The 22,366-nt window shown below is 43.7% G+C and overlaps 1 protein-coding gene and 1 long non-coding RNA gene across 6 annotated transcripts in view; one reads left to right on the forward strand and one right to left on the reverse strand.

Moving 5' to 3' along the window:
- The window catches only part of Dnajc6 (DnaJ heat shock protein family (Hsp40) member C6), a 166,244-nt gene that overhangs the window by 48,411 nt on the left and 95,467 nt on the right, over positions 1 to 22,366 (forward strand). Inside the window, exon 1 of one of the 5 annotated variants that reach the window (NM_001415921.1) lies at positions 9,257 to 9,802. The exons of the other annotated variants lie outside the window; for them this stretch is intronic. Within the exon in view, the coding sequence (NP_001402850.1) occupies positions 9,616 to 9,802 (187 nt within the window). The 5' untranslated portion in view covers positions 9,257 to 9,615. Of the gene's footprint in view, positions 1 to 9,256; positions 9,803 to 22,366 lie in introns of those variants that run through there. 5 annotated transcript variants of the gene reach the window in all.
- LOC134479018 (uncharacterized) lies at positions 2,992 to 9,508 on the reverse strand. Its single transcript, XR_010051939.1, has 2 exons — positions 9,373 to 9,508; positions 2,992 to 3,713 (listed from the first exon to the last, which is right to left on the reverse strand). It is a non-coding gene; the product is annotated as an uncharacterized LOC134479018 (long non-coding RNA).

The following is a 22,366-nucleotide window of genomic DNA, read 5'->3' on the forward strand; positions in this document are numbered from 1 at the left end:
GCCCAGCCTCCTTGACTCACCTCTTCCAACAAAGCCACACCTCCTAATCCTAAATAGTCCGGCAATTGGAGACCAAGCATTCAAAAATATGAGAGCGGATGGGGGCTACTATTATTCCAACCTCCACAGGGAGGAAAGGGTTTATTTTATCTTGGAGAAGTGTAGCTTGTTACCTCTGGGTGCTCAGTTTTCTTATACTACTAAGGACCACCTTTCCAGGAGTAACACCATCTACAGTGAGCTAGTCCCCCACCCCCACATCAATTATTAATCAAGAAAATGCCCTGGAGACTTGTCCACAGGTCAGTCGTGTGAAGGCATTTTCTCAGTTAAGATTCCTTCTTTTCAAATGACCTAGTTTGTGTCAAGTTGACACAGAAACCCGCCAGTCCTATAATTAGATTTGCATTTTAGATGTGAATCAATTTGTTCACTTTTTCTGACTCATTTTTCTTATCTCAGATTTGAAAGAGATCTCCTGCCCTCTGCAGTTCCTTTCTGATTTAATATTTCATAAATTTCTCTGGCTGTAGAATCCTTAATCCCATTCTAGCTTCCAGATCTCCCAGGCAGCAAGGCCCAAGATTATAACCAGGGCTGGAAGAGGGGGATGGGGTGTAGATGGGGTGGGCAGGGAGAGGAAGATAAATGGGTGCTGTATCTTTCCCACTAGGAGTTAGCAAATGAGAAGGTAGCAGGTTTCTTCATGGGTCACCTGACAAGGAATGGGTCCTTAGCTTTGGCTTTTCAACAAGTGGGTAGAATACATCTTGCTCTGCTTCTGGCATGGGTGAAATTTAATACTCTCCCATCTCTGTCAAAATGCTTAAAGTATTGCATATTCAAATATTTAATGATAAATACTATGATGCCTGAAATGTACTTTAAAACACTGGGGAGGGCTGGAGGTACAATTCAGTGGCTTAGTATGCATGAGGCTCTGGATTGATTCCCCAGCCTTGCAAGTAAAAGTCTAAGTACACAAATAAATGAATGAATGAAGTTAGAGCTATACATATGAAAGGAGATTGATTATGGCTTGGTATTGGTGATGTTATAGGTACAAAGGGATCCAACACATAATTTAATCTACTTTTGTGTTTTGCTTGATAACTTTCATAAATCAGAGTGAAAAATAAATCCTTCCAAGCTCATTACCTAAAATTCTCATTTGTTGTTATTATTTTTGTACAAATGGAGAATAGATTAGACTCTCACTTGGCTGCATAAACCTCTTGCAACTATTGTGTTATGAATAGCAACAGACTGTTTTAAGTTATGCTATCTACGTGGATGGCTTAAAGTGTTTTAGACTACATTGAAATTACATAGGTGGGTCAAAGAAATGGAATTCTGTACAAAGGAAGGGGCATAGACTAGGGAAGTCTTTGGTGACATGAACAAAACTTGCAGCTCTGTGCTAGGAATCCTGGGCTTGGAATCAGGCAGAGTACTCGGTGAAGGGTAGCATATAATACCACAGCCAGGCACCAAGCCAAGTTTTTTGTGTCCTTGGCATTACTCAGTTTTAATAGTTGCCTTATTACTTAGATGTAATGGTTTTATGAGTGAGTTAACAGAATCTTAAGTTATAAAACTTGTCTGTGACTGTATAGACATGAAATTCCCAGTAACTGTTATGACAAGTGAAGAATTGAAGTGCAGAGGTTAGGTGGCACCCCACTGGGGACTAGAATGGCTGCATGTAACAGGGAAAAGCAAAGGAGTGGCTCACCACAGGGTGATTTCTTCTTTTCTCTCCCTTAGTTAATCTAGGCATAATTAACATATGACTGCTATGGGTTTCCAAACCTCAGGGTCCTTTTGTCTTTCACTTGGGTTCCAAAGCCTTTTATTCTGAAACCCTCTGAGGTCAGAGAGTGATTCAAACAGGAGTCTGTCCTTTCCTTCTCCCAAGTGGGTTCTGGGAGTAGAACTCAGGTCATCAGGTTTGGCGATTGCATCTCACTTTGTTTTATCCAGTGATATAGAGAATGGGGTTTATTCCCACCATAGAGAAAAGAGTGTGGCCATGAGTGGGGTCATGGAAAACTTATGTGTACATTTGGACAGTGCATAAACATAGCTATAGCATAGGCTTCCTTCAAAGCCAGTGGCTGCTTTCCATGTCTCTTTAGTCTATGTCTGCTCAGACTACCACACTGACATGCCAAATGGAACACACGCCAAACCTCTTTCAGTGTTAAGAACTCGTTTTTGTTTTTATATCTTTGTAGCATCAAACTTGTTGCCACTGTCCTGTCCCTGTCTCCCAAGTGCTGGAGAAACAGGCATGTAGCAACAAGCCTGTCTTAAGGTTTTAAAATTTTAAAAATTTATTGATCTGAAATAAAGGTTTACTATGGAGCCTAGCCCGGCCTTGAACTTCCTGTCCTGTCTGAACTTCTTGAGTGCTGGCATTATGAATGTAAGCCATAAATCCCCATTTAGGAGCTACTTACTTACTGTCAAAAAATTAAACTGTATTTTAAGTAGTTTTAATCTACAATTGCAAAGGTATTATGGACATTGGAGCTAGGAGCTTGCTTTTCATGAGAATACAAATGTTTATCTTCTAGTGAGTTTTGAATTGAACCAAAGTGTAACCAAGCGTCAATTTTTATGTGTATGACCCAAAACGTGCACAAGAGTGCACGTGAGGAAGCTGTCTCAGCCAGAAGCTGCCTTCAGGCATCACTGAGCACAAACTCCCACATGGGCAGTATATCCCCGGCAATTTGTTTTTCGCTGGTCACCCTGAGAAAGGAATGGTAGACCAGTGTGGTGACACTGCTGGCCTCAAGCTTCACTCTCACAACGGAGTTACGACTGCAGCCATGCGTAGTGGCTGAGTGTGGCCAGAAAGTTTGACATTTGAGGCACACGATATCTGTGGGAGCTTGCCCGAATGACATAGGTTGTCCAAAAATAAGATGACATTCTCAGGGTTGTCAAGGACATGAGAGTTAAGCAAGGAAGGGCACATGAAAGTGGGAAATAAGCATTGAGTGATCTTTATTACAACAAGATCTTCAAGTGAGCATGGGTTTCAGCATGAGTTGTCTTGGAAAGGATGACCCACCTGGAAGATTGGTTTTGTCTTCTGGGAGACATAGCACTTGGTCAGGCACTCAAAACAGACATCTCTACTCCCAGGTAAGGTTAGGTAGACATGTTCTTGTGTTAGATATTCCGGCTCTCGCTGTTTTCCATCACACTGCCTGTTTGCTTTTGTGTGTTGCTGTGTGTAACTTCTGACAGCTGCTCTTGGTTACATGTATGAGTCTACATTGAACCCTTGATCAGCTGGAGCATAGCAAATGAGAACACTTGAATGATTGTAAATTTCTCCTCTGGATGTCATTCGGAGGAGGAGAGGAGGATGACAAGTCAGGTTTGAGAAGACAGGAAATTTGAGCCCAAGAGACTCCTGAACATCTGGGCCTGTGGTTTTTTGGCAGGGCGAGAGTGAGTCAGGTCCACCCTGCTGTTGAAGAACCCTGAAAGGATTCCTAGCCTGCTCATTTTTCTTCTTGGCTGTGGCTCAGAGATGTAGATTTTGGCATTGGTCTTCATCTTGTCCTTGGTTCTTCAGGTGGGATTTTGACACTACAGGTCCCAGGTCCAGATGCCAGTGAGGGCCAGTAGGAGCTAGGCCAGGAGGCCAGGAATAGTGGTGAGAGATATCGCTCAAACTGGAGTCTGGGAACCCTCTGGAAAGACATATAAATTAAAAGTTTTTCTTTTTTAAAGTCCAGACAAGCTAAATATTGCTAGGATACACCTAAAACTATTCAGTTAAGTACCCCAGTTATATCCCATAAGGAGATAACCTGGATATGACTGAGGTGTGTTTCTCACATACGTTTTAATGCGGCTCATTGATTTATATTGGGTACAGCAGAAAATCAAAGAGACCCGTGTTGCAGGATATTTGATCATATTGTGAACCCTAGGATTGTGTTATTTACTAGAAAAACCTATTCTTTTGTGTAGTGCTGCTCACAGCCTTAGCACACACCTTTAATTTGAGAGTTTTCTGCTTGAATATTGTAAACAAGATTAAATAAAGTCAACCATGGGTCAAGAGGTGGATTGGCAGGAAGTGAACAGAGAATTATTAAGAAAAAAACATGAGAGTTAAGAGGGAGTCAGGATGGATAGAGAGACAAACAGGAAGTAGAAGGGAGGGACATGCAGTTTGAAGGTTTTTTGAGATGGCATGTGAGAGGGCCATTCCTAGTGAGACACTGACTGAGGAGGAAGATTAGCTGGGTGCTTATCAGGCTTTCACCCCAGCATCAGCTCCCGAGTCTTCATCACTAAAATCCAACAATTGAAATTTTATTAAAAAACAACAGACCTGGCTTTATAACAGCAAGAACACACCAGAAAAACTTTGCCATCATTTATTGTCTAATTCGTAAGATTTCTGTGTTATCTAATTGTTCAGGTGATCCCAGTAGTCACACTGTAGAGGTTGTCACAGTTAGGAACACTAGGAATGCTCAGTAATAGAGGTTGGACTCAAGAGAGACAGGCAGACATCAGAACCCATGGTAGAAGATACATCCATATAGTTACTTAATGTACACACACACACACACACACACACACACACACACACACACACACACCACCTTAAGCAGTTTTTTAAGGAACAGTATTTCCCACCCACATTCCAAAAACTAACGTTCTTCATCTTATTTCATTTTGGTGAAAATAATGCCTATGGGCTGTTAAGTTTTTTTTTTAAACCAGTAGGCCACAGTGTGAATATTAAAAAATGTAAAAGAAGTCACTGGAATAGGGGAAGAGACATGACTCAGTGCTTCAAGCACTTGCCTGAGTGTGGATCTCCAAAACCCACATAAAATGCCCAGTGTGCACAGTAGCTCGCTTGTAGCCCCAGCCTCCAATGGCAGAGACAGAGGATCCCCAGAACAAGCTGCCTAGCAAAACTAGCTATATTTGTGAGCTCTGGTTTTGATGGACGACCCTGCATCTACGAGTAACCTGGAAGAGAACCTGGGATGATTTCTGACATCAACCTTGTGTCTCTGCACATACACCACACACATTTGTGCCACATATGCATACCTCATACACAAATGCAAAAAGGAAGGTGGGAACATTTTTTCGTTTCTTTATTAACTTACTAATTTAGTATTGGCTCACAATTTTTCCCTTTCTTTTTTTTTTGTTTTGGTGTCTGTTGTTTTGTTTTAGTTATATTGGAGAGGAGATCGATCCCAGGGTCTTATGCCTTTGCTCAGTATTTAGTTACTCACTGGATGTCATGGGACCTAAGAAAACGTGGACTTTCCTCCTTAAATACTCCACGTGTAATAGGAAAAGTAAGCACTCAGATGGTAAAACCCCAGTGCAGAAAACCACTTTGCCTTATACAAAAGGCCCTTTATTTAGTCTCATCTATCATGAGGTTAATGCAGGAGAGGTTCCAGCTTAAATTTAAAGATAGGAAACTATCTGCATTTGGAAAAGTGATTTAATTAGATATAAGATACAGTAATGGCTGGAAATAATGGCAGTAAGTCATAATATCACAATAGTAATAATAGGTAACAAGAATAGTATTTATTAAGCCCTTCCTATGAGATAATAATTGATTTAAGAGCTGGAGAGATGGCTCGTGGGGAAAGAAAGCTTGGTGATCTTTTAGAGCATCCATACTGGGAGGCTTACAACCCCATGACTCCAGCTCCAAGGAATCTGATTTACAAAGTCATTTATTTCTCACTTCAACTGTGTTGTAATGGAAATACGCTCCTTTTCCATGGGAAAAGTAGAGTTGAGGTGGTTTGGCCAGATCCTGAAGGCCGGGAACTCATTGCTGGGTGATTTGGTTCTAAACCCTCAGTCTCTACCATCATTTCCAAAAGTGGAAGGGTGGCATGGTCCGGCACAGTCTGGCACAGTCCGGCACAGTCCTAGCTTACCTTCAATCTGTGGCCTCACTGCAAAATGTTGGTGGCATTTGCTGTGAGGAGAGAATGTTCGTTTTGGGGTATGGATGAAGGAGGCCAGCTCCTGAACATATATAGGCACTCATCATGGAATTAGTAAAGACAACTGAAGATTCACCCCACAGGGGACAGCCAGTCCTTTAAGTCTATCCCCATAGGTCGTATTTTACTCTTGAGATAAATAGATTATGCAGCTGTTACTTTTCATTGAATATTTATTTATCAAGCAAGGTATGATCTTCCCGTGTATCCCTGCTTGGCCTGAAATTCACTATGTAGACCAGGCTGGCCTTGAACTCAGAGATCCACCTGCCTCCTGTGTTCTGGCATTAAGGGTGTGTACCACCACACTTGGCAATTGTATTTCCTTTTTATTTGTGTATCTGTGTGTCTGCGGAGGGCAGAAGTGGGCATCTGATCCCTTAGAGTTTTTAGACAATTGTCTTCTGCCCAACACGGATGCTGGGACTCAAACTCCAGCGCTCTGAAATAGTAGCAAGTACATTTGAACATTAAGCCATCTAGGCAGCCTCAGTGAATCAGAGTTGATCTTGGGAAACAGCAGAGTAGGCTTAGCTCTTACGGTATTTTCTCTGTTTTGGAAGCCCAGGTTCTCATCATTAATATTTGTGTGTGTGTGTGTGTGTGTGTGTGTGTGTGTGTGTGTGTGTGTGTGCAGTAGCTGATCTCCATTTCTGCTGTTTTCTTAGGTGTGGTCCACCCAACTTTTTGGTTTTGTTTATACAGAGTCTCTCATTGGTCGAGAGTCTTAGGGTTCCTCCTTTCTCCACTTCCCCAGTGCTGGGATTATAAACTTAAACCACCATGCCTGATTTCCTATCTCCCCTCCTCCCCTTTGATGCTAAGGCTCACACTCATATTCTCATGCCCTTTACCAGCTGAACCCTGTCTCCACCCAACTGCCACCGAGTTCTTACTAGCAACACAGGTAACTTTGTATCTTCTACTTCCAGAGTGTAGAGCACTTGGCTTTTCTTTCAACTGGATGCGAACACACAGGATAGAGCTGTGCTTGAAGACAGACCAGCGCAGTGACAATAGGAAACGTTTGTGCGCTTAGTATAGATAGCTATGTTAAGTACTGTTTAATTATTTCTTTAGCTACACCATACTAGTTGTCATATGCTAAACACTTGGCAGTGCAGAGCAGAAATATCTTCATGGGGAAGTGAGCTTTTTAGGAACCTATTAGAGTTAAGTTGGTAGATGTTCCAAGTTAGTACCCAGACTCTAGTTTTTAGGCTGTTATAAATAAATCTAGACAGTGTAGAAGTCTGTGTTCATTATACCCCAGTTTTGTAGAAATATTAATAGTTTTTCTGATTGATTTATTTTTGTGTTAAGTATAAAGCTAAGAAATAAAATATGGCCCGGGGATGTGGCTCAGTGGTACCTCCCTTGATTACCATCTTTGAGATTCTGGATTCTATCCCAGAAAAGCAGTAAGGGGGGGGGAGGGGGATGCTGTCTAGCTCATTCATGTCTTGCTTTAGATTTGCAAACTTGGGAGATAGATATTCAAAAATACAAAGGCATATGTGTCAGTTTCTTTCCACCAGTGTGTCTGCAGTTTGGAAGTGTAGCAAAAAAATAGCTTAAAGTGCTCCTTTTGAAAATAACGGCTTTCACTCTCAGAATGGTCGTCTCTAGTGACCATACAACCAGCGTCTGCCGAGGCACATAATGGACTCTAGATGTTTGTGCTCCCTGGGGGTCAGTAATGAATTGAGAAAGCCCAGGAAGAGATTATTAAATGTCACTGGAAACTACTTTGTTACTAGATTTTAAAAGTTATTGTTTAAATGAAGTAACCAAAAATAGCTCAAGTTTACAGATTTACAAGTTTGAAAGTAAAAGGCCTGTGTTTAAAAATCATGTTTTCTGCTACCATTCGAAGTTCTTTTAAGCAAGCGTTAGCTCTGGACTCTGCTGCTGATCGTACTGCACCTCAGCAGACCGGAACATGCTGGACAGTTAGTGAAGGGATGAAAGGATCTAACACCCCTCATCCTTGACCTCTCCTGGTTCCTTCTCTACCCACGGAATGTGTGTCTGTGTGATCTTTGAAGAAGAAAATGCTTGTCACGCAGTTCATTCATTGTGTTTAGGAGCTGGAGTTTCCGGAAAACTTTAGGTTTCAGGTGATCTGGATAGAAGACTCTTAATTTCTGTTGTTTGAATTTTGTGTCCTGACGTGATCAAAGTAATAACAGCAAGTGAAAACTATGTAAGCCAACAAGCAGGGCAGGCCAGGACTGGGCCTGTGCCCTGCCCTCACAAACTGCACACATGTGCACTTTTTCTTGTCTTATCACAGGAAAATGTCAGAGTGCTTCTGAAAGGTTTTCCTTCTAGTTTATCTAAGTACTAGGAGAGAAAAATGATACTTTTAAGTCAACATTTTTATCTGGTCTTTCACCTGAGCTGAGGAGGGAGCCTTCTGAAATACTATCAGGTGAAAACAAGCATTGGGGATTGCATCTTGGGACCGAACACAGTTCATATCTAGATTGTGGAGGCTTGAAACTCACACAATGGCAGGGAACTTTTGAGAATACAAAAATTACAAGCGGACAGCTAGGCACATGGGCTTACAGAGCCTTCTTCAAGAAGAGGACTTTGGCCTCCTGCTAATTAACTTCGTGACAGATCCCCTCTGAGAATGGCTGTTTTCCTTGCTCACAACTATGAAAAAAAATGAGGGGCGAAGCTAGAGGATGGAAAGAAAATCTGGTATATTTCTCTTGCCAGACATCCTTCATGCCGGCCGTGTTAGGGTGTCCTTTTTCCCTGTTCCCAGGTAACCGATAAGAGACCTGGAAGTGCACAGGACTTAACATACTCTTCTGATTATCTTTTCAACATAGTTGCCGAATAGATCTGGCCCTGGCTCCCTTACCCCTTTCAGCCAGCTCTTCCACTTCCACAGCTCATCCCGTGCCAGGAGTGTGCAGAAATGCCGCTCCGTCTGGGTACACAGATGGCCTGCCATCAACAGATTCCTTTTCCCCTCCTACTGGAGTTACAACCCAGTCCACCAGGTCGATCAACCCAGGCAGCTTTCACTTGCCGAATCCTCCAACAAAGACCAGCTGAGTTACATGAAATGGGCGTGCCTGGCTCTCTCTCCATGGGTGCCTGGTCTCCAAGGCCCGAGACACCTTCTCCCCTTTTTTCTGAAGCACGGCCGCGCTGACACACCCCTCCCTCCGCGTTGTCGTGGTCCCCTCCCCATCCCGCCCCGCCCCGTTTTCCGCTTTCAGCCTCCCTCCCTACGACTCTCCCCTCCTTTACTCTCTTCTGTTTATTCCCTCCCCCTCCAGCCACTCCGGGAGCTGCCCGGCTATTGCCGGGCTACACCTACACTTCCTCGGGCGCTGTCCAGCCTACCGGTGGCCGGGGCCGGTTGGGTGCGCTGTGCCCAGGGCGGTGGCTGCAGAGCCCTTCCTGGTGGCCGCTCCCTTCTTTCCCTCCTCTTCGCGTCATGTCGGGCACTTGATTATTATTGTTATTTTTTTTCATCCCTCTCTTAGTCTGTCCCGTCTTCCCCTCCCCCTTCCTTTCCCAGGTTGATTTTTTTTTCTTCCCCTCTTCTCCGGGCTTGCCCATGAGCCTCCTCGGGAGCTACCGGAAAAAGACCAGCAGCGATGGTTATGAATCTTTGCAGCTGGTGGACAGTCACGGGGACTCGAGCGCACGGGGCGCGGCGGCTGGCACGCAGAGGGTGACCACGGGCGCGGTGCGTAGTCCCGCCCGGCAGCCTCCGCACCGCGCCAGCACCACGGACAGCTCAGGTAGCGGCCGCTGTGGCGCAGTCCTCCGGCCCGGTGCACTTCCCCCGGTCCAGGCTAGGAGAGGCTGGTTGTAGGCCATGGCATCTAATACCACAGGGTGTAACGTCTCTAATTTCTTTGGTCCAGGGAGCTAAGAAACGTTAGATCCGTCTGGAGGCTCGGTGACATTAGCGAGCACCTCTTAATCTCCCTAGGCTGCTGAATGCACCAGCTGGGGGCGGGGAGAGAGGGAAGGGAGGGAAAGGGAAGGGAGGGAGGGGAGTCAAGGGAGGGTGGCACCGCGAGGCGAGGTGGCTGGTTACTCCGCCCAGCAGTCTGAGCCTAAGTGAAGGAGAAATGCTTGGTGCTTTTGCTGTTTGCAGACCGTGTTTAGACCAGCTGTTCCCCTGATGCTGCTGTTAGTTACAATTATGTAAAGCTCTGCCGGGTCTAAACGATCCTTTAGGGTTAATGTTTCCTTTCTCCCACCGAAAGCTTTACCTGGGATCAAGAGCCCTGTTAAACAACACAGCCCTTATGCTTTACACAATGCAATTTGTTTCCTCTGTTGTTGGTTTTGATCTTATCCTTTTCAATGCTAAAATTTCTTAAAGCTCCTCACAGAGGGAGATGGCTCTAAACTTTGTATCTGTGTTTGCAAGTCTCATAAACTGTTTTAATGAGTTACAGACCTCTCAGACCTGGGGACAGTTAGCGATTTGTGTATCTAAACAGTCCTCTAGGAAACCCTGCTGGCCAAAGACTTGTGTAAGAGCTGTTTGTGTACTTTTCCAGGATGGGAAGCCCAGGGAGCTGGCTCTACCTTTGTGGCTTTAATACTGGGGCAACTATGGACACTGGTGGGAGTCATGTTGATATGAAACCAAGTAGGATTTTATTCCCTCACTTTATAGTCGCTTGTGGATTTTAATTGTGAAATATCTCTCCTTAGGGCTATCATTTTCTACTTCCCTCTCCCTGAAAGTGACATGAAATACTATCCCCAGATATTTGGCTGTTCTGGTCTGAAAAAGGAGTTTACTAGTTAAGCCCTGGTTTAAGTCAGAGAGGGTATCGGTGGGAAGTTCTCTTGGACCATCTTATATAGAGCTAACATTGTTCGTAGTGGACCGCTGTTTTCAGGGTCAGGGGAGTGATGCTATGTTTGGTTATTTGAGCTGTGTGCCTTTCTAGATCTATGGTACATGGATGCTATTCCTCTTCTGATGGGACATGGCCCTCTTTCCTGTACTGAGACCCACAGTCACTTTGGGAACAGTTGGAAATAATTGAAGTGAACCCATTTCTAATGAGCACAGAGAAAGAAGCCCCATGTCAGGAATGCGGAAGACAAGAAGAGTCCATGCATGATTTCACAACAATTATTTTAGGAGTGGTATTTGTTTTTTTTTTTCTTTAAGTATTGATACAATATAGTTGAAACACATTTTTATAGGAAAAAAAAAACATATTTCCTGGGCCAAGTGATGTCCAAACACAGGATTAAACTTTGTGGGAGAATTCAGTTAAGAATACAGTCTTTTGGGCTGTTTGATTGTCATTTGGGAGGGACAACCATTCTGACACAGAAGACCTCTTTAAGTCCTGGATTTCTGAGGACCGGCCATTTTCTCCTACTTAGTCAGGTTTTTTCGGTAGGTGGAGAGAACAATGAAGTAAGTGCTTTGTTAACCTGTGGGGGTGGGAAGAAGGAACAGTTAAAGTGCTGTTGCCAGGTGTCTCTTCAACTTCATCAGACTAATGCTGTTTCAAGAACCCCACCGCCCTGCTCATCCTTCTCCGAGGCTCCCTGCCAAGTGTGTTCCCTCCTGCCTCTGCTTAGGCTTGGCTGCAGCTGGCTGATACAACTGATGACTTGATGCATATTTTCAATTGAGAATATAGTTAAGAGTGATAATGTCTGGTTTGGATGACGGATTAGATTCTGAGAACCGTATTTGTTTCCTAGTGCAACTGGATGTCTTGCCTAATTATAGTCTTTTGTCTAAGAGGCTCAAAGTGTGGCCCATGCTGTGTAACTGTATCCATTGGTTAGGGTATGTAATTAAACTCATAGATCATTTCCAGTGCAACAGTCATCTGCCCATTTATCCGGTTGACTGTGTACGCCATGGTTGGTGAACTGAATAGGAGGTTGGTTCATGGGCCTTTGTTCTGGCAGGAATGTTTTTGAATTGGAACAATATGTGGATGGCCCTGTAGAAAATGGAAAGCTCAATTTCTATAGTATCATACACGAGTGTGGCAGTTTATACAGAGCTCTTGGACACTTACCTTCTCTTCAAGAATGCTGTCAAAGAGATAAGGTAGCAGTACCTGCCTGTGTGCCCTGAGACTTGTGTGTGTGTGTGTGGGGGGGGGGGTGCAGCCTCAGAACTATTGTTTTTCAGCTGGAAAACCCATGTTTAAAGTCTGCTCCTCACTTGAGAAAAAGGAAACACATAGACATTCTTAACATGCAGCTTTAGCTGAAGCTCAAAGCAATATGGCTGGAGTTGCAAATTTTATTTATCCCGATGTTTGTGTGCTCCCTAATTATGGCATGATGATGATGATTACGATGACGACGACGACGATGATGATGACGACGATGATGATGATGGAGATTTGTTTAGTGAAAAGGAGTTACCTAGGGACTCTGGTCTTCTGTTATTTTTGTTCGTTTGTTGTTTTGGAAAATTATTGCCTTTATTTAAAATTTTATTTGTGTGCATGTGCTATATATGGAAATCAGAAGAAAGCTCTTTCTTTCTACCATGTGGATCCCAGGGCTCAAGCAGGCCCTCAGGCTTGGTAGCAAGTGTTTTTACCTCCTGCCCCACTTTGCTAGTTTTGTTTAGTTTAGAGATAGGGTCTCAGAAGAGAGCCCTGGCTGGCCTAGAATTCACTATGTAGCTAGACCAGCCTGGGCTTGGACATGCAGTGATCCTGTGACCTTGGCTTCCAAGTGCTGAGCTTACAGGTGTGCCATCATGCCTGGTCAGTCTTCTGTCTTCATGGGCCGAGTTTTCCTCCATGGAACTAAAATGACTTTCTGTGTAGGCACAGCGTCAACAGATTGTTGAAATCAAACACTTTTATCTACTTTGATTTCCCATCTGTTTTCAAAGGAAAGAGAAACAGCTGCTCTGAGGACTGTAATAATGTTCTAACTCAACAGCTTCTTAAGTGTTAGAGTCCCAGGTGCTGGGGCTATCCCACACTGTTTGAGAAACTTCATATTTCTCTTGTGAATAATCTGCCTTCCAGGGAAGGTTGAACTCATAAAACCCACAGAAATCAAATTATTTAGATTGAGCCAATTAAGGCTAACTTGCCAAGTTCATACCTATAGGCTATAAAAGACTTAAAATCTGGAATATATTAGTGAAATTGAAAAGAATCAAGATAATGAAGTTTTATGATTTGGATCTGAAATGATTCTTGTGAACTCATGTGTTAGACACTTGGTGCTGTTTGGGGTATTTAGGGAGGTACTGCTTGTCTGGAAGAAGTGGGCCACAGGGGTGTTTTTCATAGCTCTCTTGGTGGTCTCACCTGGGCCAGCCCTTTCCTTCTCTCCACTTTGTGGTTGCCAAGGTGTGAGGGGATCATCTCCACCACATCTTCCCGACCATAGTGGATTGAAACCTCGGAGAGCATGAGCCCTTTGCTTTTATAAGTAGTTTATACCAGGCACTTTGTCACGGTGATGCAAAGCAACTAATACAGGGAGAATGCTAAAATATTTTTTAAAATTGAGTGTGAATATTTGTTTGGAAATAAAAGTTACCTTTAGTAAACACTGTATTAAGGGTATTTAAATGTAGTCTCTACATGTTGACTTGTGTTTTAGTGTCCTGAAATATATATTTGGATTACTTTATACTTCATAGAAGTAAACACATATGTAACAGTCTTTCGTATTTAATTCATGTAGGAACTTTATAATTTGGAAGCGCATTTCATCTCTGTAGTTTATTTAATCATGACTAAATATGAACTAGTTACGGGGTGGGCGATGAGCTAAATATGTCTGAATTTCCAATGCTGAGGACTGCATTGGATTTGGACCTCTTGGATTTGGAAGGAGAATCCTAGGAGCTGAACTTTTCTGGATATGAGGGCAGTCTGGCTGTGGTATCTTTCATCCAGTTGATCACTGTGGTTGATTTGTCTGACCTGGCTGGCTAGATGGGTGTCCACAGCCTCCTTCACCTCTCTGTGATATCCTTCTCCATGTGGCGTGCTCAGCTAAAGAGGACAACCTTCCCTGAGAGGGAGAGCCAGTCTTCCATCAGGGTCAAGGATGTACAAGCAGCTGCCTGCTCCTGATCGAGCCCCCAAATGCGCTGTGAAGGAGAGCTTCCGCAGCACAGCCCTGTAGCCCCACAGGACATGTTCTTTGTCTCTGGACTGCTCTTGTCAGCAGTCTTTTCTGTGTTGGGAGCGAAAAATAACCTTTCTGTTCTTTAGTTATAAAACAAATTCAATCCCTCTTTTACATGGTGATTTTTGACACTGTGGGAATGGAGATTTCTCTTGGCTTGGTCTCTTTTCTAGGCCAATCAAATCCACCTTCTTCACTCTTTTATTTTCCATACAAGTCATTTCCATGTTATTCTAAGATTGGAAAATAATTCATAGTTTTGACTTTATGTAACAGTTTTGACTTTATGTAATTTTTCCTCAATTTTTATCATAAAAGACTTTGGAAGTCTTGGTTTAAAAAAAGGATTAAAGACTAGAGACAGGAACTAAATGAGAAAAATGGTAAGTAATATCTCTCATCTCTGCTCTCTTTGGTCAGCTCTTACCTCAGAGTCAACCCTTATGCCTATTTCTGGGGGACCCATGTTAAAAGTCAGATTTGGTGGATGCATCGTAATTACAGCATGCAGAGAGAGACAGGAGGCAGGCCAAGTGGCCTGGAACATGCAATGTGGCAGAAACAAGGTGGAAAGAAAGAACCAGTTCCTCGAAGTTGTCCTGTGACCCCACACATGCATGCTATGACAAGCACATGCCTATACTCACAGGTACAAACAATAAAAATTGAAATGTGAAGTTTTAAAGGAAGAGTCAACATATAATGCATGTACATATAATTTTTATATATTTTTACACATTTGTGCATAACATTAAAGTTGTACTAAAATGAAAATCAAATTTTATTCCACTTACACATATGTTTTAGACTATTCAGTATGCTTAAAAAATAGAATGGATATCATTCAAGCATCATGCTAAATACATATGGTAACTTTTTACCTTCATAAAGTTTATGTAAGGCAGACATGACAATAAATGCTGGCAATAGTGTGGAGAGGAAGCCTTATTACCAACTGATAGGAATGTAAACTGGTATGGTTACTATGGAAGTCAGTGTGGCGGTTAGAAGCCTAACTGCAAAACTATCACATGACCCAGCTACACCACTCCTGGGTATACACCTGAAGGAATGTAAGTCAACTTGCTACTGAGATATTTGCACAACCATGTAACTGCCACAATTTTCTTGCACATCTGTGTATGGACAGATGCAGTACTCTTCCACGTCTGTGTATAGACAGATGCAGTACTCTTGCACATCTGTGTATGGACAGGTGCAGTATTCTTGCACATCTGTGTATAGACAGATGCAGTACTCTTGCACATCTGTGTATGGACAGGTGCAGTACTCTTCCACGTCTGTGTATAGACAGATGCAGTGTTCTTGCACGTCTGTGTATGGACAGATGCAGTACTCTTCCACGTCTGTGTATAGACAGATGCAGTGTTCTTGCACGTCTGTGTATGGACAGGTGCAGTACTCTTCCACGTCTGTGTATAGACAGATGCAGTACTCTTGCACATCTGTGTATGGACAGGTGCAGCATTCTTGCACATCTGTGTATGGACAGGTGCAGATGTGTCCATGTGTGCACGTTTATGTTGCAGTTAGAGGACATCCTTGGATGCCATTCCTCAGGAGTCTTCCACCTTTGGGGGCAGAGTTTCTTACTGGCCTGGGACTTGACTAAGTTCTAGGGAACTATATGTGGGGTAGTAAGGGAGCTAGCAAGGCAGGGAGATGGGTCACGGGGCAGGGCGATAGAGGGAAGAACAAGAACAAAGTGTGATATGTGTGGAAATGTCACAAACATTTTTTTTGTATACTGACCGAGCAACTAATGAAAACCTAGTCAAGTTCCAGGCCAGTGACTAACTTTGTCTCTTCTTTTCACTTTGCTATTGCATTGCCAACCCACCCAGCCCCTCCCCCCTTTTTTATGAGCTTTTGGGATTTGAACTCAAGTCTTTGTGCTTATAAAGGAAGCACTTCATCAACCAAATCATATCCCCAGCCCATATATTTTTCTTGATAGCTATGACAGAACAAGCCTAAATGTCCATAAACAAATGAATGGATTAAAAACTGTGACAGAACACACACACACACACACACACACACACACACACACACACACCCCAAAAAACCATAATATTATTTAGTTGTAAAGAAGAATAAAATTTGTTGTTCATTTTACAGGGTGATTTTATTATGCTTTAATGGATGGAACTGAAGATCATTTTGTTAAACATAAAGAGAGGCAGATTCAGGCAAACATTGCATGTTTTCCTTCTGTAAGTGGAGGGTGTGAGAGGAAAAGGTGACTTGTGATGGGGAAGGATGTTTAAAGGAATAGGTGATGGGTAGTAAAAGAGGACATGGCCAGGGTGTCTTTGACACCAGACGAGGGAACTATAGGGGGTATAATGGAACTAGCAAAACAGGGAGAGGGGTCATGGGGCAGGGCAGTAGAGTGAGGAATGAGAACAACATATAGTATGTATGGAAATGTCACAGTGAAAGCATTTCTTTGTATGGGGAACAAATAGCTAATGGAAAAAAATGCAGCTGCTTAAGGTAGAGAACAATTGTTACCTCCTTCTTGCATTTGAAATAACTGAGGTGCAGAGGGGTTACACTCGTTCTCTCTGGTTATGTAGGCTTCACTTGTTCTTCAGGGAGCAGAACACTAGAGAAATGCCCTTCAAATTGCAAAGGAAGGCTTCTGGTGAGTTTTCTTTGTCTGCCTCTTTCTCTGAGGCAGTAGGGTAAGTGACTGAAGGAACGGCAATGAATGTGGTTGTTTTTTACTTTGAAGCTCCTCCACCGTGACAGATATGTCGTCCTTATTTACATATAGCATAAAGGATCTTTAAACTGCAGGAATGGGGGAGACAGAGCTGAGGCTGCATGGAACAGGGCTGATTAAACCTTGAGAGGACACTTTGAGACTAGCCTAATTGGTGCAGGTTTCTAAGATTTATGGAATAATATCTTGCCAAGGAAAATAAATCCCTAGTGCTCTCAGGACGAAAGCCACGATGTTCTGAACTGGACACTGGTGGCCCAGTGTGGGGCTCTGAGCACAGCCTGGCAGCACTTGCTGTTGATCCAGACTGGAGCATGCTACCCTCTTCTTCCAAGTGCAAACACTTGCCCCTTAGCTTTGAGCATCTTATTCCAGAGCCATCCAGATACTCCTCCCTATCATTGCGCTTACTCCTTAGATGCTTCTCGGTTCTGTAGCAGCCTGAGGTGGACGGGGTCCCAGCTCCCCATCAGCCTGGCCTTCCCTGAATAGCTCCTCATGGTATTGAACTGTGTGTGATACACTGCCTGACCTGTTTCTTGTTTTGGGCAGAAGGTAAAGTTCAGACAGAGGCTTAGTCTCTGTCACCTTTGTGTTCTCTTCACGGCTTGGCATTTATTAGCAGCCTGACGAATACTTGTTGAATGAAAGAAAGCATGAACAGATTCTGAATTTTTAAAAAGGGCATTTATAATGGAAAGTGCCCAGCCATGCCCAGCCGAACCTAAAAATAAATATACGGCGAGATTTGATCAGAAATGAGGCCAGGCATAAATGAAATTGTGGCAGAAAGCTTGATCAGTTCAATGAATGAACATTTTTTTTATGTGCAAGAGTTCCAGAGAGGGAAGATGGTTAAGACACAATCAGATTCTCAAGAGCTTCCTAATGTAAAAATGGAGTAAACTGTTTATCTGAAGACTGAGTTCTGACCAAAACACTGCAGCCTATTGCCTTACAATAAAGGTGGACTTTTGTAAACAGAAAAAGGCCCTCCCTCCTCTCTCCCTCCCTCCCTCTTTCCCTCTCTTTCTGTCCCTCCTTCCCTCCCATCCATTCTTCCCGCCTCCCCTCTCTTTTCTGCCTCCTCTTCTTTCACTTTCCGTCTTACCCAGAGATGACTTTATCCACAGATCTGAGTATTTCTTAGTCATTGGCACAGACTTTGTAAATCTTCACCATTTTCACCAGTTTCACACTAGAAGTTTTTCATACCACCATTGCTATCCGTAGTCAGACTGTTTTACAGTCTGACTTGCTCTCCAGGACTCCTTTTTTTTTTCTTTTTAAGAAAAGATGTGATATGAAGTAAATAAAGGAATCCTGGAGATAAAATCATGTGTTTCTTTCCTGCAGGATTTGAAGTTAGGGAAAAACTAAATCCCGGTTATTTTGTGTGAAACCATTCTTCCTGAGACTTACCTGGAAAATTTGATGGAGAAACCCAGTGTCTATGGAATATGTCCTTCATGGTCCAAGAAATTAGGGAATTTCATAACTTGTGCCAAGGGATCTGACAAATTTTTCTGTCTCTAATTTGCTTTGTATCACAGGCTCTAACTAATCTAGATCTAAAATATCTTATTTCAATAATTCATCCAGATATAATTTTAAAAGGCATTAGAGACTGTGAATGCAACCGTGTGTAGTATTAACCATTCGAAGGCCACCACCAAGGACCTAACCAGACTACTTATTGCATGAGCAGAGTTAGGTCTGCATATGCAGAAGATGGCTGTCAACGCTTTGCGGGGAGCTGGCAGGAGTGTTGGTGTGCATGGTAGCCACCTCCTACAGAGCTCTGATGGGAATGAAGCACATATTAGAATGGGGAGATGAATGTGCGTGTAATAGTAGACTTGCCTGAGAATGCTGGGGAAAGATTCACTCTTTAATAGGAGGGTGAGGCAGGGCCACAGTTGAAGGTGAACTGAACCATTCATCAATAGATAGAGAAGGAAATATCGCCGGAGAAGAAGCTCCCTTGTTCCCGTGCCAGGCCAGATGGAATTGCTGCCTTCTCTGAGCCCACGAGTTCCCCAGCAACCATTCTCTGCTGTGACTCTAGCTCTGCCCCTTCTTGCCCAGTCCAGCTGGTACTGCCCTGGCTTGGGTCTCCAGCCCCTTAGGTTACCGTCGAAACTGCCTCTTGAGAGTTCTTAAAGGTTACGCTGGTTCCAGCCCACCTCTGCTCACCTTATTTCCTAAACAGAGGATCCCTGGGTCCAGGGCTGATAGGTGGGAATGAGTTTGGTGGCACTGGCTGAAACTGGGCGGGGACAGGTGGCTGGCTTCCCTTTGTTCACTCTCACTACATGAGAACAAGGCTCTGCTCCTTTCTTGCTTGGTGGTGGAGTCATAATAAGAATGATCAGACACAGGAGAAAGATGTAAGCTGGTTACTGAGAGTCTTAGTTAGGGTTTTACTGCTGTGAACAGATACCATGACCAAGGCAACTCTATTAAGGACAACAAATATTTGAGGCTGGCTTACAGGTTCAGAGGTTTAGTCCATTATCATCAAGGTGGGAACATGGCAGCATCCAGGCAGGCATGGTGCAGGAGGAGCTGAGAGTTCTATATCTTCATCTGAAGGCTGCTAGCAGAATACTTGCTTCCAGGCAATTGGGACTAGGGTGCTATAGCCCGCAGTGACACACCTACTCCAATAGTGTCACTCCCTGGCTGAGCATATACAAATCATCACATTGAGAATAAGGATTCTTGGTCTCTGTGGGAACAGACCCTGATCCTAGAGGTTGTCAAGGACTGACCTACCAATCAGTATTTGGCTGCATGAACTTTGTGACAAAATCTTATTTCTCTTTCCTCGAGTTCTTCTTTTTTCTCCCCATGTTCTACGATCCTTCCCTCCCTTTTTCTTCCTCTTTCTCCATCCTCCTCCATCTTCGGCTTTCTCATTTCTTTCATCTGTTTCTACCTCTCTCCTGCTTTCTTCTTTCTTCCCCTCCCCTTCTCCTATCTTGTCTCCACCCTTCCTCCCAGTGAGAGAGTCAATATGTCTGGGAGACTTAGTGCACAGGAGGGTATAAGAATGGCTGCAGTCTTGGCCTGTGTGTGTGTGTGTGTGTGTGTGTGTGTGTGTGTGTGCATGTGTGTGTGCGTGTGTGTGTGACTTAGACTCCCCCATCGTCCCACTGCTTGTGGCCTGATATGAGTGAACAAGAGCATTACTTTCCAATTTGGGTAATTGCATCTACCTCCCTACAGCTTCATTTGCTGCTTCAATTAGCAAAGTGTTCCACTCTATGACCTCATGAAGAACAGTTTCATAAGTGTCCCAGAGGCTGGTGTGTTCAATCAGAGGAAGGGGGAAAATGTACTTTCTTATTCGAAGCAAGGCATGTGAGAGAGATTACACATTCCCATTCCCCCTTCCTTCCCCTTTCCTCCTCTTTGCAAGAAAACAAACTATCGCCTTCCCTTCCCCCATTCAAGCCTTATGTCTGCATAGGTTACTGCATTTCTAGTTTTCTTAAAATATAGATTTATGGGTGCTGTGCATGCATGCGTGTGTGTGTGTGTGTGTGTGTGTGTGTGTGTGTGCACGTGTGTATTTGTATTGTGTACATAAGGTGGCACACACCAGTGTGCTATGAGTCAGAAACTCTGGAGAAGTCATTCAACAGAGGGATGCCTGTCTTACAGCCAGTACTTCCTCATTTGCCCGTTCCTAGACATTGATTGCCTTCTTATTTGCTACGGAGAAGCTAGAGATGATGAGGAGCTCAAGACAGATGAGACCTTGGCTTTTACGAACTTCCCTAGGGCCGGAGAAATGGCTATATGGTGTGTTCAGGAGGATCTCAGCTTTGGGAGGAGGGAAGGCCTGGCTCACTGAGGCGGGTCAGGAGTGCCAACTCTGAGGACACAGATAAGCTTTGCACTAGCATGGAAGAAACCCGACAAAGGCAGGCAGAAAAGACAATGGTAGGCAGAGGGGATTCTGCGGCTCCACTGTGCTTCATGGGTGCAGTCAGAGCTGCATCGTTAGGCACATTCATGGCTGTGTTATAGTGTGCTTGCCCAAGCCAAGATGGTCGTGAGGTCGCATGACGTTTCGGGACAGCTGCCGTAGATGTGGTCCGTTGCTACCCAGAGCTCCAGTATGTGGCTTGTGACTGTACTACATTACAGTGAGCACAAGATATGGGGGAGGGTACAGCTTTGGGGAAGAAGCTTCTGGCAGAGTAGTGGACACCTGGTGAGCCAGGAGGAGATGCCAACAAATGAGAGTTGTTTTTAAATGATGATGATCACTGTTTGGTTAAAAAAAGTCTGGTTTTACAGATAGCTGGTAACTAACACAAACTCACATTAGAAGTCAGGCTCTCACTATGTAGCCCAGGCTTGCTTTGTGGTCTTTCTGCCTTGGACTCGAATGCTGGAGTCAGAGGCATGTGCCTTTAAGGTTGAACTTGTTTTGGTTAGCTTGTAAAGACATGGTATTGTGACATCTTCAGACATACACGTCATTACCCTTTGTCCTCATTGTATCCTTCTCCATTGCTCTCCCCCATGTACAGAAATAAACTTTAAGGCTGACTTGTTTTAGGGTGTTTGCGTTCTATTCTTACAAAGAATATTATCATGCTTTAGTTGGACTGAACCCGTCTTTCCTTGTCATTCCTCAAATTGACTCTTTTGGAATGAGAATGTTTAGTATTTATTACAAAATTGAGTGGAAGATAGAAAGGTGTCCCACACAACTCCCTTACCCTCTGTGTGTGTAGCTGCTCCCCTTAGCACAATCTCTAGCTTCATCAGTATGGGGTTTGTGCCCTGTCACATGCGGACCTTACAGTGTGGAAATGGAGAGAGTGGTGTGATCATAATGTAAGAGGAAAGCCTAGACCCTCAGATGTAATGAGCTGTGACAGAGGCCTGCCAACGAGAGTCAAGATCCTGGGCCCCCTGTGGCTATGATAGTTCAGCTGGAGGGACAGAAAAATTAGGTTTCAACTGCCAGGAAAATTGGTAGGTTGTCCTAAATGTATAGCAGAATTTTCACTGTATCTCCAGTGAAGCCCCCAAGCAGGGTAGGAGTCTGGCTTTGTCTCTGAATGTGCCAGGAAAATGCTGTCTCCATTATGCCTGTCACTGGCAGAGGCTGGGGAATTCGCCGCCTTGTTTGTGAGCAGTTGTAACAGACGCATGCTCTATTTCATGTCTGGCTTTGTTTTTGTACCTTACCCCACTGCACAAGAAGGAGCCTCTTCTCTTTCCCTGGCCCCCACAAGCCTGCTTTGCTTTGTAATATGATATATGCATGTTTGTGAAAAGGACATTTAGAACAATCCAGAAAATTATGTGAGAGTGGAAATAAAAACTCAGTTCCTCTCTCCCAGCCTTAGTCCTGATATTACAGGTTTCTGCACTCACTTAGAAAAATTCCCATGACTATACAGAAGTGTGCAAGCCA

Source organism: Rattus norvegicus, chromosome 5, assembly GCF_036323735.1.
Source record: "Rattus norvegicus strain BN/NHsdMcwi chromosome 5, GRCr8, whole genome shotgun sequence".
NCBI classification, from domain to species: Eukaryota; Metazoa; Chordata; class Mammalia; order Rodentia; family Muridae; genus Rattus; species Rattus norvegicus.